The sequence below is a fragment of the Anopheles nili genome, chromosome 3, assembly GCF_943737925.1.
Source record: "Anopheles nili chromosome 3, idAnoNiliSN_F5_01, whole genome shotgun sequence".
Lineage (NCBI taxonomy): Eukaryota > Metazoa > Arthropoda > Insecta > Diptera > Culicidae > Anopheles > Anopheles nili.
In genome coordinates, this window is record NC_071292.1 from 26,440,718 (window position 1) to 26,459,134 (window position 18,417).

General features: G+C 51.2%; 2 protein-coding genes across 2 annotated transcripts; one reads left to right on the forward strand and one right to left on the reverse strand.

Moving 5' to 3' along the window:
• Positions 1–1,721: 1,721 nt before the first annotated feature.
• LOC128723965 (uncharacterized) lies at positions 1,722–10,178 on the forward strand. Its single transcript, XM_053817730.1, has 4 exons — positions 1,722–1,953; positions 2,025–2,288; positions 9,954–10,051; positions 10,116–10,178. Exons 1-4 carry the CDS (start codon positions 1,722–1,724, stop codon positions 10,176–10,178), a joined length of 657 nt encoding a protein of 218 aa, XP_053673705.1.
• LOC128723106 (gremlin-1-like) lies at positions 7,881–8,687 on the reverse strand. Its single transcript, XM_053816816.1, has one exon. The coding sequence runs from the start codon at positions 8,685–8,687 to the stop codon at positions 7,881–7,883; it is 807 nt and encodes a 268-aa protein (XP_053672791.1).
• Positions 10,179–18,417: the final 8,239 nt, after the last annotated feature.

The following is an 18,417-nucleotide window of genomic DNA, read 5'->3' on the forward strand; positions in this document are numbered from 1 at the left end:
GCCCATTGGAGCCTGCGTTGTTTCCCCACGGCCACCTTCCATCCCCACGCGTCCTCGAACTGCTCCACCTGTTCGTGGATCCGCCTAAACTCCGCCTACTCCGGTGGATTCTATGTACCAACCGATGGCCGATGTTACGTTCGCATGGCTGGCTCTAGAAATGGCCTCGTTGATATGGATACATTCTGGGTTGCCATTTCGGTTGCCAACGAGCTTTCTTTTCTCCTCGGGGCAGCTACGCGCGAGGAATGCAACGGGAAAAAGAGCACGGCGTACGAAAGAACGAGCGTTTGCGTACGAAAGAACCTTTTTTTTGTTGTGAACCAAAGAGAGTGAGCTCGCTTTGGGGATTACGCCATTATGCGTGTTATGGAAAAGTGGGGAAAATCACCGGGCGCCCGGTCACACTGGGACCGAAAATGTTCGCTCGTTCTGGGCGCCGTGTATTGATTTTTCCGCCCACGGCCCAGCGCAAAGCGTCGCCATTTTACCGCACGCAAAGGAACACCGAAGGGTCTTAAACCCTTCTTTTATTGGGTGGTTGCTGTTTTTGTTATTTTTCAAATTTACTTTTATCGAATCTTTTGTTCGATATCATCATAACTATAACGCGACGCGATATATGCACCTAGTAGGGCACGTTTTAGCGCACGTTTGGGCCATCGCGTCGAGAAAATATATGGTCATTAACACGCGGGTGCTGAACGTGCATCGAGAAATCTCATTTTCCATCGTTACATATGCCTTCGCACATAGCTTCGGTGGGTAGAGTGTGCCAATCTTTCCCGTACATCGTCTTCTTCCAAGCTCATTGCGAATAAATGGCCATTGGAACGATAAATCAGAGTCCTACGTGCCTCCGGATGCACTTTGCATAGTTCTATTTTAATAATGAGACAGCGGATGCGTGACGTCCCCAAGGTTTCTATTTCTATCATCAATTGTGAAATATTCCACGTTATGAAAGTATTACAAACTGAATTTTAAGCTTTATAACTACAGTAGTTTTCATAACGGTATCTCACTACATAATGGTGTCGATATCGATAAATATGAACAATTATCCTTCCATTCGATTGCTAAAATTGAATTTGAAAGTAGTTTGGACGGGTGATTAAAAGTAAAACAAACAAGACCTAAAAATCATATAACCGTAAGAATTGCAGTTGTTGTTTTATGCTAATTTTATTTTATTTATTAATTCAACAATAAACTACAATTATTTTGATTTATAATAGTGGTGATGTCCAAATTATTTTCTCCTAATATAGAGCCAAATAATTGTTTGGAAAATTTTGTAGTACAACTTTATTGGGCTTTATATAATTTTTGTTCGTTAGCCCTGTATTTTCGTGCTTTTCAACCTACAAGCAAGCTTTATAGCAGTGCCATAATTTCCCACCGTTACGCGTAACGATGGTGTCTTCGCTTGAAACGCATATCCGACTCGATTTCTATTTCCCAACTAGCTATATTTAAATTTAACTCCGGTGACTCGCTTTGTGCTTATATTTAACCGTATAAATATGAATCCTGCCATAAAGTTGGTTAAAACATATTTAATTTTACTTCTTTGTTGCAGTTTCCATGATGTTTCAAATCATAGTATCCTTTGGAACGCGCTGCCGCTCAACTGTCAGATCACGTGTAGAAGAAATTATAAACAGTTTTAGGCTCTTTTAAGTTCAAATCTCACTTAAGGTTCCGTGAAAAACCCCACCATGAGCGGAACTAGAGACAACGTGACAGATCTGCGGCTGGCGTTGTTCGGGCCAACGCTGGACGACTCAGTGCTGTACGGAATTGATCAACTGATTGGATGCTTTCAACCACGAGCCACTTCCGACGCACAGTCCTCTGATGAAGACAGTTTCTACGCATCCTGTGAAACACTACCGGTAAAGGAGAAGCTACTGCTACCCCACGAACCGAAGCTTTCCTTCGACGAAATGAGTAGGTACGATGTATGTCACCCGATCTGACGTATTCTTACCGGTTACATTCCGCGTTCCGAACCACACTAGATTATATCATCGACGCGATTGCCCATTTCCGGCGAAGAAGTCGAGCCCGCCACGGAGACGGATCCAGGGCACGACCAAGAAGCACACCCTTGTTACGCCACTCGCGATGGGCACTCGCGCGAATCAACGAGTACGATGACGGAGCGAAGACTTATGAAGTTATGAAGGCACTAGACGAGATACCAATCCCGCCGAAACCAAAGTCACAGGACACGGAAATTGTTTTCGCTGTCCTGCAGAATGGAAACACGCTCACGTACCACAGCCAGCCACCACCAAGTAGTGCCTCAAGCCGGTGCTGATTGGCCGAAATGCTCTACGCTTCCGTCCAAAAATCCGCTACTCGTGGATTTTGTGCAATCAAAATATTTCGAAGTAAATTTTTTTCCCGCTCAACCATCCTGCGTTTCAATTTGATTTGCCCGGGGTTTTTTTGTTTGTTTGACCCTCTACCAGCTGTAGCTTCATCGAGCGCATGAATCGAAAACGAACACGAAGAAAAGGACCTCCGCCGCCGAATGGGATGGAAATGATAACAGCATTCAAAAATCAGTCGTGCGCAATAGACAACCAGACAGCGAAATGGACCGAACGCCCGCCAAAAAGGAGTCCTTCTGGAAGCGTCCAAATTCAATCTGCGAAAGTGATTACCAACCAGGCAGCACATCCTTTCGTTCATTCCATTTTGCGCCAATCCCTTTTCCGCCACACTTCGGCGGGGCTGCATTACGCACGCCGATGCACTACCGGCAAGCTACCGGCAGCTTTGTTTCGTAAGTGAGTCGTTTGATCGTTTCCCTGCACTGCAACGCGCTGCAGTAAGCCGCAGTAATCCCGCTTCCAGAAGCAGTCAACGCGAGCCGGCCCCGGGGTCAGTAATTGAATGCCAGAATCGATACCATTACGCGTAAATATGTCACCACGTCGGTCCCGGCAGTCGGTCGGTTGGTGGCCATTTTGGGTTAATTTTACGACCCGCTTTTGGTGCTGCGATGCGCAACATTCATGCAACATAATCATAATGACGGTTTGCCGAGTTGGAATGCGCGGATTGGATGTTAAAATTATTTAGCATCTTTAGCCTTTAGGGTATGGCGCGTCCTTTCGGTGTGGCACCGACGGCAAGGATAACGTCTTCTTTCTTCGTTTAAACAACATACTCTGCAACGAGCGCTCATATGTCGGTCGATCCCGTGAGCGATGTGGCGTTATTCATCACTCTTTTCATGTGCAAAAATCAATCCCGAGATATATTTACCCATCGGTTGATGCGCGGCTCAGACAGATTTATTTGCCGCTGGCTGGCTGGCTGGCTGACTGGCTGGTTCGGTCCGGTCTGGCAGGTTTTCGGTGGCCCCAGTGGCAGATCCTTCGTCGAAATAGCGAGACACCGAACTGTTGGTAAACAGTGCCCAGACGCGTCCTCGAGGGTTTCGCGGGTCTCGCGAACCAAACAAAACCGAAAGCATACATCAAGCATCAAGACAGATGGACAGATGTTTTATTAGTCACCCTCCTGGGCACCCGTCGAGCCCTCCGTTTTAGGGAGCAAGAATCCGAAAAAAAGGAAAGAAAAGCGCGAAGAATACCCATCGAGCGAGCCGGTTTCGCAATTTAGGCGCCATTGCACGGCGGATAGCGTGACCGAGTGCGAGCCCCACACGCAGGACTTTCGGGGAATCTTCGCCGAAACATTGTCTGTCCGGGTTTTTTGTGCGGGATTTCTTCGCCCGGAATCATCCGCTCGAGGCGAGGGTTTGAGTATTATTATTTAATAAGCGGCTTCGGCACGCCATCGCGTTGTTGTGGGCTCGGCTCACGCGCGCCTGTGTGTTTGTGCGTCGCATGGTTGCGACCATGCGGTAGCTGGCGTAAAAAGGGACCCCGCTGGAAACGACCGAAAAATCGCCCAAAAACCCAATCGTTCCTGAAGTGCAGTCGTAAAGGGAGGAGCCCGAAAATTGACACACTCCGCGATTATGGCTGATTTATTACGGAAAATGCTAATAATCCGCACGTTCGTTCGGTTTCTTTCGATTGACACGTCCGCAAGCGGTGCATGGGTGCTGGAAAACCGGATCGTCCTTTGGAGGTTGAGGCCTTTTATGGGTGTAAATGTGAAGGAAATCAGCAACACAGCTTTCGCTCCTAGTTTTCGTTTATTAATGGTTTATTTTTATATGCCTGTACTGCTGTGCTTCTCCGTTTTTTTTTGTCTCCTTTCGTTTACACATTTGTTTTGTGTCATTTTACAACTTCATTATCAACTTTTATTAGCTTCAGTTTTTTATTATCTTGCTATGTGACTCTTCTTCTACGTTCACTCTCTCACACTCTCTCTTTTTCTTTTTTTATTTCTCTTTTTTCTTTTTTTTTCTCTGACGCTTTATTTCACTTGCGCTGGAACTGTGAAAACAATTACTAGAACATTGACTTCGGTTCGGTTTTTTAGATTAAATTAGCCATCCAGGAGCCGTATGTCTCGGCCCAGCAAGAAGTGTAACCCTTCATCGCGGGCCACCACCCAACTGCGCGTGCGAAGGGCGTAAAATCGCCTTATCATCGTACACCCTTTACGCCCTGAGCCAATCGCTTCACACCTTCCAAACCTGCGCTTGGGCACGGGAAAAGCAAAGCACTTGCGCATCCCAGCTGCTGCTGCTGCTGCTGGCGCGTCTATCGGCACGTCCTCAGCCCATTTAAGGGCTAATTGCCGCGGCTAACAACTGGTCCAATTAGGCGCCGCAAGCACGGTGGCAATGACTAATTAGTATTACATTCGTAGGAACATATGAAGCCGAAGCTTGTGGCCAAAGCTTTCTTCTTCCCCAAGAATTCGGTATTGTGAATTAATTTCGATTAAGTGAATGTGCTCTCCCGTACCAGGTGAGCGAACCTGTAGCGGGATGCTAACAACGAACAACAAATGCTGCATAATCACATATTTCTCAAACCAATCCGATCCCTTTAAACGCCCGCAGCTGATCGTGCTGCAGCTGATCGTGTCTCCGTTTGACTGTTTGTTTGTGTGTTGAGATAAACCCTTTGGGGAAATCTTTTGTTTGCTTTATTCAAAATGCCACTCTGGAAGTTTAAGAGCCCTTTTCCGTCGATTTTTTCGTCGTGTCGTTTTATGCAATAAAAAAGAAACATCTTTACAATTGAACAGGAACTCTCTCTCTCTCTCTCTCTCTCCCGTCGGTCAGTTTCTCGTCTAATAGCTTCAATACTGCTGCAATGTGGGGAAGTTTTGTCGCACTCGCCAAAACGCCCGTTTACAATTCCTCCATAAATACCTGGCTTACAACGTAACACAAAATATATTTAAAAAAAAAACACTCACTCGCACACTCGTAACGCATTACATTATTCGACATGGCATTCGCTTACAGGATCTAGTTTGCTCTTACATATCTACTGGTTGTAATCGTCCCCGTAATCGATCGCTTTCCCACTCTTTCTCTCTCTCTCTCTCTATCGTTCGCATTGGTTCATCTCGTTTCGTTCTAATGGTATTTCAGTGTCAATGAGTTTATGGTGCTTTAAAGAACAACTCCGCCCGGAGTTACTTTACTTTCTCTTACTACTTACTGGTGTAATGGGTTTTCTTTTGTGCTTATGTATTATTTGAAAATTTTCGCATTTTTCCTTGCTCTTTCTCTCTTTCTTCTCACTGCTCTTCCTGCTGGTTCGGCTAGACAATAAATATTCTTTGCAACTACAACTAGAAAGGTGGTTACGATTTCATTACTTCATGTTTATTATATTCCACAAGGGGTAGCTTTTTTTTTGTTGTTGTTTTGCTCATTTGTTTGTGCAGTTTCGCATCGTTCGCTTTCGCTCTTGCATGTGCATGTGCGTAATTTATCCCCCCTCTTTGTCACGCAAACCCCACTTTCTCTCGCTCCTCCCTCGATCCCAATGGACAGGGCGCATCCCATCAGCTTATCGCTTCCCATCGGTCGCGAGGAATCCTTCCTGCACTTTGCGATCCGTTGCTGCGTCTTTAGTGGAAATTATTTCACATAAATTTCGCACCCCACCCCCAGCTCACATTCCCACCCGCCGCCGCCGGTGCACATTAGCATCATAAACGACCAAGGTGCCACTGCAAAATGCCATGATGCTCCGGGTATCCTCCACCGATCCAACCCTTGCGCCATTGACTGAGACTCACACAAACGCGATCGTATCCGATTGCCGATCGCCGGCGGACACCCTGGCGACGGTGATTCATCCGATGCAGGTGATTCCAGGGCGTTTGGGGCATCCATTGGTGGCGCATATGTAGTGACAATTCGGCACAGATTTCGGCCACACGCGCAACAACGGCAAAAACGAACAACAAAAGCGCCAAAAAAAAATCGTGCTGCGGTGACTTATGCAGACACAAAGATGGCGACAGGATTTCGGTGCTCCATTCGGGCGGCCATCCATTTTGGGTGGTTAAACAAGGGGTGGTGGATGCGAGCCCAAACCATGACTCACTTCGTTCGGCCCAACTATTATTGCGCCTTGGCCGCACCGGAACGCGTGGAAATTCGACACCCGGGCAAGGAGGAACGCGTAAGGCGCGAAAGCCTTGGCCAAACCACCAGTCCATAATTAACGCCGCTCGTTCGATGTTGCGGCAGCTCGAAGCCGCTATCTCCGATTTCTTCACCCTTATGTCGATGGGATGAGCCGTGGTCCACCGTGGTCTGCGTTCGTCCAGGTGACATCGGTTTGCCCCTCTCGATCCTCGCCGATTCTCGCAGCGAGCCGATCCAATCATAACTAATTTATTCGTACCCCTTCGGCCGGGAAGGATTATCTCATCGCACGCCTTGGGACTTGGGCCTTCCGTCGTTGGCCGAGGAACCATCACCATGACATCAGAGATCAGCAGCACAAGTTCACGGACGTTTTCGCCCCTCGAATGACGCTGAATTTGGAGCGCTGACGGTTACCGTTCACAACACCGGGGTGTTCTAGCGGGGAGGGGGGTGTGTGCTAGGTAAAGGGGTAGGCGGGGTAGGCGGTGAGGGACTAATGAATGGCTCCCAATCAATCGCGAATCGGTCACGTGCCGCGAACGAGCCCTTGGAGGCGTTGGAGTTGCTGCAACACTCGGATGCAAACGACGAGTGGCAAAACATCCACCCTCAAGGGTGCTGATTTCCCCAAACCACCCCCATTTCCGAAGCCAGCCCCCCAAGTCGGAACTACCCCCCCCCCCCCCTCAACAGTGAGGGGATGCGCCCATGGCGGTTGGCGAGGCCACATGGAACGAATCAGCGAGTAAAGCTACCACCATTCATGCCGTTCGTTGCGAGCAAACAAGCAAGAAGGTAGAATGATGGAGCGAGACGGCATGATGTCCCCTCCCTCCCCCACCCCCCCCCCCCCAGGGTGGATCCTTTTTTTGGCAAATTCGCGCACCATTCATCATTCCCGCGGGCAGAGATGGCGCGAAATTACCACCTTCCTACGAGCGAGCGGCAACTGGCAACTTCACCGAACGGAACGTCCATCGCACGCGTTTATCTTGCGCACGCGGACATAAATGGAAGGTTGGAAAAACCCACCACACACCACACGACAATGGCCGCGAAAGATGGGCACACACACAAAAAAAAAGGTGGCGAAACGCGAGGGAAAAAAAAAGAAAACAAACGCCCGCCCTCAAACGGAAACAAGCGTGTTTTTTTTTCTTCTTCTTTCGTAATAGGCTACGTAATACGGCGAATAATACTAATCAAATCCCTAACCCTAGCACACAGGTTTCCTCGCACACGCACTCTCGCACACCGGCCCAAACACACACACGCACACACACACAGACACACACCCACACCCACACGCAACTGCACACCCTTAGTGCAGCGGTTCAGCGATGCACTTGCACTGTTTGATGCGCTGAATGCGCTTCCGTCGAAGCTGCGGCACAAGCGACGGACAACGCAGCGTAACAGTCACCCAGGTGAACTTCTTCGGTTTGCAGAACGCACACGAACGGAACGCGGGTCCTGTGAGGTCTTCGTCCTCGAAATCACCATCCAGCTCCCGCCGACCAGCGGAGTAACTGGCGACGGTCGGCTTGGCGGCATGTCGCCTGCGTTTGGGTGACTTCGGGATGTAGAAGGAGTTGCACTGGCCGTAACAGAAGCGGTTCATGATCGTCCGGCTCATGCAGCCTTCCTCGCGGATCCGCTGTACCAGTGGTTCCGTTTTGCACCAGTCCTTCTTTAGATACTCCTTGCGCGTCACCAGCAGTGCGTTTTTGCTCGATTTCAGCAGCTTGTCGCCTCGGTACGCGTGCAGATCGGCGAGCAGATCACCGGATCCGGTTCCGGCTCCAGTTCCACCGCCGGAACCGTTGTACGTTGGTGTCGGTTGATGGCGGTGTCCCTGGCGACGTCCGTGGAAGTCGAAATCGAGCGCTACCTCCGGGGTTTGGTAGAGCTCACTGCCGTCTTCTGTCACGTCCTCGTCCAGATCGTTCTGCGCAAGGTAGCGGCGTTCGTGTTCGCGTGACGCGTTTGCACGACGTTCGGCCAGGATCTGCTCCACGTGGCGGGTGTTGATGATGTCCAGGATCGAGTCGGACAGCTGTATCCGGTGGCCGGATGAGTGCACCAGCAGAAGGGCCAGCAGCGCCAGTAGTTTCATCGTTAGATTCATCTGCGGCAAAGGTGAGAATGGAGATTTGTGAGCGTTTTTCGTACAACTTGCACCCCAAACCCATTGAAATTCAAGTACCCTGGTGGGTCTTTTCCCCAGATCATGTGACTTATTCGAGCAGATGTCTCAATCAAATTTTGACCTCAATTCCCAAGCTAAACCTATGCGTTCTCCTGAAGAAACTCTAAGGGTCTCTAGACCTCTAGTAACTCTAGACTAGACTGCCAACACCTTGAACCCAGGTACTCATAGCACATAGAACCGAACAACTCCACACGTCAAGACCACGGGAATCAGATCATCCAGCACGTCTTGACCCGAACGCCATACTTCATCACACGGCAGGCGCAGATTCATCAAACGTCTTCCCGGAATAGACATTTCCACTCGTCGTCTAATGAAATAAATTTCAAAGGGAAGATAATCGCACCCCAGCCCGGCCAACCCAGCGAACCTCCTTCATGGAGGCGTTCCGGGTGGGATGGGCCACCACAGGCCCTTGAAGCCGGCCCGAGCGTTGGGTCGCCTCCTCGTCCTACACAAAACCACCCATGAGAGTGAGCGAGAGAGAGCGAGAGAGAGAGAGAGAGCGAGAGAAAGAAAAAAGCACATCGAATCGAAGCAAGACATTGTTGGGACCCGTCAGTTGGCGCTTCCCACCTAGTGGCGGGGCTCCCAGACACTTGAGACACCGGCGCCACCAGCTTTTTCTTCCCCCGCCTGCGGCCATCCCACCTGCCGTTCCTGCCCACCCATCGTGTACGTGTGCACCGGCTTCACGAAGGTGACACACGGACGGGCGGACGAGATTTTTCATGAATGAAAGCTGGAAAATACGCCTCGCGTGTGAATGGCGGTGGTGCTGGTGGCTTCCCTGCTCCCCCCGGGGTCGGGTGACCTTCCTCCCTCTCTATCTCTCTCTCTCTCACTCTGCCTCTCTGTCTCTCCCTGGAAACGGCGTCACAACTAACCCACCCTACCTGAAAACCGCGTGGAGTCAAAGCTGAAAAGTGACTTGCGTGCGATCGGTTCAGGAGGGGGGGGGGGGTTTGGCGTCACGCAAGAAATCGCGCCAACAAATCGGTCGCGAGTCGTAAAACTAAATGCTCTGGCGCGTGGGATGGCCGCGTGCGCATCAGAGGCCCCCGAGCGGCCAAACCACACACACACACACGAAAGATACGCGATCCATCCATTTGGAAACGCTCCCCTTCTTTTCGTGGGTGGGGAAGGAGGGTTGGGAAAGCGGTGGGGAGGGAAAGGGAGAGCAACGTCAACAACAACAACAACAACAACAACAACAACACATACACCCGTGTGGCCTCCGCACGCGCCATCATCGCTGTTGGGCAGCGTTTTCTTTGGTTAGTGGCCTTTTTTTTGCCTTTATTTTGTTGTTATTTTTCACTATTTTTCACTTGGTCTTAGGAGGCAGAGAATTGGCAGCTCTTTTTTGGTCCAGCACTGTACCCACGTGTCGAATGCGTGTGAGACCGAAAAGGCGATCCAAGCAACCCGTGTCAGCTTGAATTTCACATTACAAAAAGAAATACCAAAAGTTGCCTCTTAATACATTGTTTTTCTTTTGAGTAGTTTCGTGCATTATTAGAGGACATTACATACACCTTCAAAAATAAAAACACCCTCTACGCCATTTACCACCTCGTGAGCGTGTCGAAATCGCGCGCAAAACGAAGCGCAACCGATTTAAAACCCCAATCTCGAGCCATCCTCGAGCAACCTCGAACATCCCAAACCGATAGAGTTGTCACCTCGCCCGTCACGTTAATCACCGACCACACCGACGCACCCCTAGTGCCCCCAGTAAGCTCCTTGCTCCCTTATCTCCAACCCAACCTGGCAGCGTTTACATGCCGTGAAAATTGTCACCTCCAAGCGACGCGGCACACCCACGAGGACGAGCCCGCAAAAAAAAACAAACGGGGACGACGATCCGCGGATCGCCTTATTAGTCACCTCACTCGTGCAGACGATCGAAACACACACACACGCATGCGGGTGTGTGTGTGTATGCCACACCTTCACACACATCCCTCCCCCCCCACCGGGTGACGACCTCGCGGAAGAACCCGCGGTGAAATGCGACACCATTAATCTAATGGCGAGCGTCGAATTTTTAATCAGCCATAAAAGCGCTGACTAACAAACGCTCGCTCGCCAGGCCTCGGCGAGGTGTCACCGTCTTCCAGGCGGCACTCTTTGGCTGGGTTTGGGAAGGTTTCACCGACGCAACTCCGCTCCGTAAGGCTCCAATCGAGATCCCTTCGTCCTGGGAGCCAGTCCGGGTCGCCAAAAATGCCACCCCCAAAAAAAAACGCCACAACGTCGCGCATGATACCATCGCGCATATTCCCGCGAAAAGGTAAAATATTGAGACATTCGACCGATGGTGAGACGCCACCATTCAAAAAACCCATCGGTGGGGGCGATCTTAGCGGTCGGCGATCTCTTTTCGGTCGCATTTTAATCCGAGTTTCATGTGCTGCCGTGAACGTCTACGTCTTCTGTGTGGCGCCAGGAAAGTGCGAAAAAAAAATACGAGAACCAGCGCCATGTTAACGGAACGCCTCCTGGAGGAAGGTCCACGGTGTTCCAGTTGGCGACTGCATTAAACCCCCCAATGTGGCCCTTGCAGAAGTCATCCCGGTCCAAAGGTCCAACGAAACCAGAGCTTCCCAAAAACCAGTATTCTTCACGCACCCGAAGAGGTGACCATAATTGTGTTCACCTGCGCAACGTCCGTGCGGCCTTTTCCGAACGGTTTGCTTAGGGGTGGCTTATCTCGCCATACGCCATCGCGAACTACCCCCACACACACACACACATACACACACGCGCGTACACCCATGAAGAGGTCCACCACGCTTAATTACGCTTGGGACGCGCGCGCGCTCGTCTTCGAAAATGGTTCGCGGCCCACCTTCAGAAGTTGAGGCGCCCGATTTGGCGGAAACTGCCCATTTCCAGGAAACCACCATCGGGGGAAAGGTTGGTGCCGTTTCGTTCGTTGCGTCGGGAGGGGGGGGGGGGGGGTTTGTGTGAGTGTGTTGGAGTTCGTCTTCCTTTCGAGAACCCCAAACGAAGCGTCCTAGTTTCCAACGCGACGGTTGATTCCGCGAGTGATTGTGCACGCCATTTCGGGGACGGCCAGAAACGCCAGAAGATCTACGAGACCCGCGCACTTGACGGTCGCTAATTGTGGGCCGTTGAGATGTGCCGATCGTAAAGCTGTCCGTCTCGTATATGGTGCGCGCGACGTTTAGACCCCTTGGCGAGATCTTAATCTGCCTTTTTGGTCTATTGTAAAGCGATTATTAGCGCGAACCTCAACCGGCTGAATCTCGGTGTTGCGTGGTGAGGTTCGACAGCAAAAAAAGGGGAGAAAATGTGCCATGTTTTATGGAGAACTCCCTCGGGTTTGATTCGTTAACAAACCCTTCCAAAAGGTGTTCGGTGAGCTGGCCGAGATGAAGTACTCACGAAACGCTTCTAATCTAGCAATAAAACGGAAGCTAACCGCAATCCTGCCACACGATAAGATACCACCCCAAAAAACCCCTAATGGGTCAACCCACCCAAACTCTGGGTCGTGCTGCATTCATCAATATACTCCTACACGTCCGTCCAGAGCGACGATCAGCTCCTCAACCGAAACCGAACCTCAGGAGGGCGTTCTGGTAAACCGTAAAGCTTCCTTCCGCGTTCGATCTAGATATCCGTCATCCGTCGGTTCCCCCCTTCTCTCTCCCAAACCCAAACCCCCAACCCCAAACGCGACACAGGGTGACTCAGTAAAACTTGGCGCGGTTTTTAATAGCCGATAAATCTGGCACGGAATCACCACCAGGTTGGGGTGGGTGGTGGGGCGTTTTTTTTTTGCGCGTTTCGCTCTCATCAGAGCACTTTATCTGAGTCATAAATTTCAGCTAAATTTATTGTTTCCCAATGGCACACCTTACCGACGGCGCGATCGAAACCGATCGCGCGTTGCGAACGTCACGTCCGCGCGCGAGAACGGCCCGTGGAGATCGGCGGTGGGAGGGTTTTCCTCCAACAGGGGGGTTGGTTTCGCAGAGGGAAAGGGTATTTGCGTGTGACTAAAAATAAAAACCTCCCGTTCGGAAGCACACCCTCCCATCCCTGAGTCATGACCCATAATTTGATGGATTTGAGAAATCGAGCGCTTTTTGTTGTGTTGTAGGGGTTTTGTATTGGCTGCGCTCGATGGCGACGATCAGCCTCTCGACAGCCAGCTCCTGCGTCAGAACGACTCCCTGCCAGCACCCCCATCAGGACCTTCGCTGTCATCATCTGGTTTCGTGTAATGGATCCCCGCCACGCGCTCGCGGTACTCGTGCACGATAAATTTTGATCCCACGATCTCCCTTTATTGCAAATTATTACAACCCATCGAGCGTCTAGACCGGCGATCGGTGTAGCATAAAAACCAGACACGACCCGGGTCCGTGGCGGGCCGCGAGGATTACCGCAGCTTTTACTTTAATTTACCATATCATAAATCTTCAAACGCACCGAACGCTCGAGCATCTGCGCGAGTTGCGAGCTTCCGCCAGCCAGCGGATTAACTGCATGATCCCCGCTTCGGTTGGTTGGGAATATTGCGATCACCTTCCTGCGAACGACGCAGGAAACCCCCCAAGGGTCGATCCATTCCAGCCCTCCCGATATCGCGATCACCCGTCGTGATCGCGTGTCGCGATGATGGATTCACCGATCCTGCCGGGTGACATTCAGCTAACGAAACAATTAACACCACAGGCTCGCGCGGCACGTTACATCGGGAATGGGGCGGCAAATTTTATATATCAAAATATCACCCCTAAGTACACCATAAATCTACCGCCACGGGTGACACTTGACAACTCGTTTCGATGGCAGCACACACGCCTGAAGGTTGGGCCACGATCGTGAGAAATGATACGCCACCCGCCCCCGGGTTTGCTGCTCCGGTTCATCTCATTTGCAAGGTGTGATGCTCGAAAAGAAAAAAAAAAGCGCAATAAATATATGGATCCCTGCTCCTTTTGCGGGCCGAATCCGCTTGCCACCACCTCCCCCCCCCCCCCCGCCTCTTTGCGATCCGTGTCACCTGAAGTGACACGGGAGCGTCACCCGGCGGTGCAGGAAATCAAAACAGATCGTGATTTCAAATATTCAAATCGCAATAAATCACCCGGCACCCGGGCGCTTGCGACAACTGCAAATTACCGTCGCCATCGTCGCCCGGTTTGGGAGAGGGGATGGCCGAAGGAACAAGGGACTGCCCCGGACTGCCAAGGGTCCCTCTGGCCCTGGCCCTGGCCCTGGCCCCGGGTGGCGTGTCGATCGTGCCCGCCACGAATGATGAATTCCTGATAAAGCTCAGACGGCACGACACACAGCCAGAGGGGTTTTTAACGTAGGGGGGGGGGGAGGGGGAGGTGGGGTCCACGGAGGAGAGGGGAATGGGAAATTGGCAACAACCCCTTTGGGCCCCCATTCCACGGCCAGTGAAGGGACGGCCGAGAAATGGATTTCCATGTGACATTCTTTTCAATCGATTTATGACACCTGCGGACAATGGGCTGAAACAATGGGTGGTGTGGCGGGTTTGGGAGGTGGTGCCCTTTTTTCTTGTCACGGCTGGAAACCTCGTGTTTCCCCCCGTTCTTCCCGATAGCCCTTTCAATTCCATTGCCACGAGGGCGAAGGGATCGCGGTCAAATCGTGCCGATTAGCCGTGTTTTCATGCAGACCACAAAGTAAGGGCAAATAGTCGATAGGATATGTGTCGAAAGGACAATAAAAAATGTTTAAATGCATTCAATAAATTCGTACTTGATGTGTGTGTGTGTCATTATCGCTTTATATTTCACTGGAATTAAATCCGCAATTAACACAAGCTACAAAAGGTTTGTGATTAGAATAGTAATAGCTTTTTTTTTGAATCCTCTAAGGGCAATCGCACAAATACTCATCCCCCAATGCAGCCAGGAGCACCACACCGTGAAATGCGTTTCCACGCCCATTTCTCCCACTCCCCCATCTCCCTCGCCCCCCTCCTCCCGAAAACCCACCCCACCTGCACCGCAGTTTATGAACGCAGCAGAAGGTTTGAGGCTATTTAAATACTGACACATTGTCAATTCGAACGGCCGGTGGCGCCTCGTCGGCATACCGAAATAGCTTTGCACCACTTGACGGCACCGGCTTTATGGCCCACCAGCCATAACTCCCAACGGGGGCAACGGGTTGCATTCCTCCATGCGCTCAAGCGGTCTCGATCTGCCCTAAAATTACACACGCCTTCCCGCGCGAGCCAGTTCCAGCGCCGCAATCGAGAGCTGTCTGCTTGCGTGTGTGTTTGTGTGCGTCTCTGTGTGCCCTTTAGGCTCGGGAGTTCTAATTCGGGAGCTGCAATTCCCGCCGAATTGCAGTTCCGGCCCCAGTTGCACACCGAAGAGTCGAACTTTTGCTGCCCGGCTTTATTGAGGGGTCGCACAATCTCGCATTCCGCATTGGTGATGGAGGTTTTCGTTTTTCCACCGGACGCGGGGTTTATTTACACGTTCACTGGGAAAATGGTTTACTTTATAGGTCGGGGTACGACTCAAGCCCTCCACCACTAGACGTAGACTTGCGTTGGAAAATCGAAAAATGACCGAGTGAACGTAAACACAAAAAAAAGGAACTCCCCCAAAACAGGTCGCCGTGGCTCAACGATCAGCTGATCTCGAGCAGTCCAACATTCCCGGGGGGGTTTTTTTTTGTCGCACACCACGGAAGAGCCCAGCTGAAGGGAATTAATGCCACCAACACCAACGACACCATTAGTGTGGCGACGATCGCGTGATCGCACGAAAACCTTTCAGGACGGGTAATTACGTTTCGTTTAATTAAAAATCCATCACTTATCTCCCGAAATGGGTGCGATAAAACGAGCCACGAGGGCTCGAGGCACGTAAGGGCTCATGGCGTCGATCGTCGAAAGGACACAGCTTTAGGTCTGCCCGGTGACATTAGTCTCCTGCAGCCGGACACAAACCGGAAGTGCCCGTTCCAGCGCAGGCTGCATTCCGATGCGGATCATCCGAGCCATGCCGTTCCGGGAAGGGTTTTTCGAGGTTGTTGTTGTTCCTTCTCGGGGTCGAGTGAAAGCCGACCCTTCCGGGTGGTAGAATGGCTCCGGGGGTGGCACAAAAAAAGGTGTCAAAATTGTCCCACGCAACGGAAGGTTTTAATCCGGTTCGCAACGGTTGGTCTGTTCCGGTGTCCTGTCGATCGGTTCCGCTCAGGTAAGCTGAGTTTGCTGAGCTTTGGAAGGCTTGTTCGGTTTGGTTGCGGCCATTGTTTCGTGGGCTGGGATCGGAAGAAGACGTGTGGTGAAGAAACGCCCCGGGATTAGGTTCTAGCTTTAAAGGTTCGGGCCCAAACCGGGACAGGTTCACGTATTGATCTTTTTATGTTAGAGCTCTGTTGGAAACGAATCACGCATCAGCGATGCATTCGGTGTTATAGTATGGGGAATTATTATTTCTGAGAATGGAATTTTAGTTTCAAATTATTATCTAAATCAAAATTTTATGCTCAATGAGTTTTCCGCAAAAAAATCTCATAACATAAACTATTTTTTGATCAACATTTAAAATTGTATCAAATCGAAAACAACTATTATAAAGTGTGCTACATATTACAAAATATCTAAATGAAGGAAATAAAATATCCTTGAAATTCATCCAATCCAAATGTTATGAGTCAGAATCGGCCAGTAACAAATGATTGAAAAATTTCACGGACCGTTTAAGCTGAAATACACACAGACACAAAAAAAAACACAACAAAAAAACTCAATCAGCTCAACCGTCAGTCAGTCATTTCCATTTCACTAGCGGTTTAATATCTCCCGAACCGTGGCTGTTTGTTCGTGGGTTTCGTTTCGTTCGAAGGAAACGAGACCCGAAAAGGGAGCTCCCTTTCCCCTTAGCAAACCCCCTTTTTCGCTCAACGCAACCGAGACGCGTAAAAGTCTTCTGCCGCGCCGTAAAATCTCAAGATCGCCACGCAAAAGCCGCGCCGCGGATTTGTTTTCGTCGCCTTCGAAACGCCGGCCGGCTCTGGCGCGGCACGACCCCCGCGAGACACGACCCAGCCCCCCCCCTCTCCCCTTCCCCTTCCAACCTCCTCCCACCGCCCAGTGGCACTTGATTTCCGCATCCCACATTTCCATACGGTTTATTTATAAAAAGGCAAATAATTGTATCGAAAATGAAAAATTAATTTCTGATATCATGCTCGTAAATATATACACACACACACACACGCGGGCACACACACACACACACAAGTCGAGGGCGCCTGGCCGCCGTGTCGCCAGCCGCAAGTCACGCTGGGCTCCCGGTCCCCTCCCAGGCGCCTCCTGCTTGTGTCTATGTGTGTGAGTGTTTTTTCTCTCCTTCTTCCTTCATTTTGCGCTACGTCGCGTCGCGTCGATCGCCGGCCCGAAAGAGAAGTCCCAGTCGTGAGGTTCATGATCGTCGATCTCCTCGCCGCCTTCCACCGTCCTCCCACCACCACCACCACCACCACCATCGCCCCCTCACCATGGCGCCAAACGTAAAACTGCCCGCCTGTCGCTATCTTATTTGTCAGTTAACCTTAAATCTTTAGCGCAACAACCGCGCCGTGATCGTCTCCCTCGTGCGAGGGGAGGGCCCGGAGACGCCCGCGAGACGTGCGCCATCATCATGCCCTTTTCCCTACTCCCCCCCTCGAGTCACAGCATCCGGCCGGCTTGCCAACCCTCCGGCGTGTTCCCTCTATCTGTCGCACTCGATCGGACGGACGGACGGGCGACGACGACGAAGACGATGATGATGATGATGATGATGATGATGATGATGATGATGATCTGTCCGTCTCGTCGCGCGCTCTCAGTGACGCCAGCTCGAAGCGCCATGGTGCGGGTTTGGGTTGGGGTTGGGCCCTTCAAACTACCCCAAAACCCACCCTGCCTGCCACCTTTAGAACCTTCCTCTCTCTCTCTCTCTCTCTCTCTCTCTCTCGCTCTCTTTGGCTGGCTGGTGGGCCAAAAATTGATTCGAAAAATCGCACCCGCCGGTGATCGCGCGTTCTCTCTCTCTCTCTCACACACAAACTCTCTTTCTTTCTCACGCGAGCGAGTGCCCAGTGGCGCCCCGGTGTGCTCGTAAACTCGATCGAGCGCGATGGAAAAGGGCGGTAAAGGACGACAACGGCACAACCACACACACACACACACACACACATTGGCGGCGCGTGCGTCCTTTTGCGTTGGTTGCCTCGGTTTCGCGTGAGAAAGCCAACGCAGCAGGTCCTCGGCTCCGGACGGTGGAAGGGTGTATAATCAGAAACAACTTGTTAAGCGCCACCAGAAGGCCCCCAAGCGTCGCCAGATGCAGGGTTTGGTGAAAAATTACTACATGCCGCTTTTGCTTTTGCGCTCCCTGCCCTACCATGGCCCTACGCAGGGCTGGAGCCGCGGATGCGTTGCGCGGATTGCGAACAATTTAAGCGCCAGTCGGACGCGCGGACGAGTAAATAAAAAAAAAAACCCGCGTGCGCCCGATCGCGGGACAATGATCGCACCGGGGCTCCCTTTTCTTTGGGGTGGGACCCTTTCCCCCGGGGGGAAGTGGTGCGGAAAATTACCTTCCTCTCAGCTCGTGCTCTC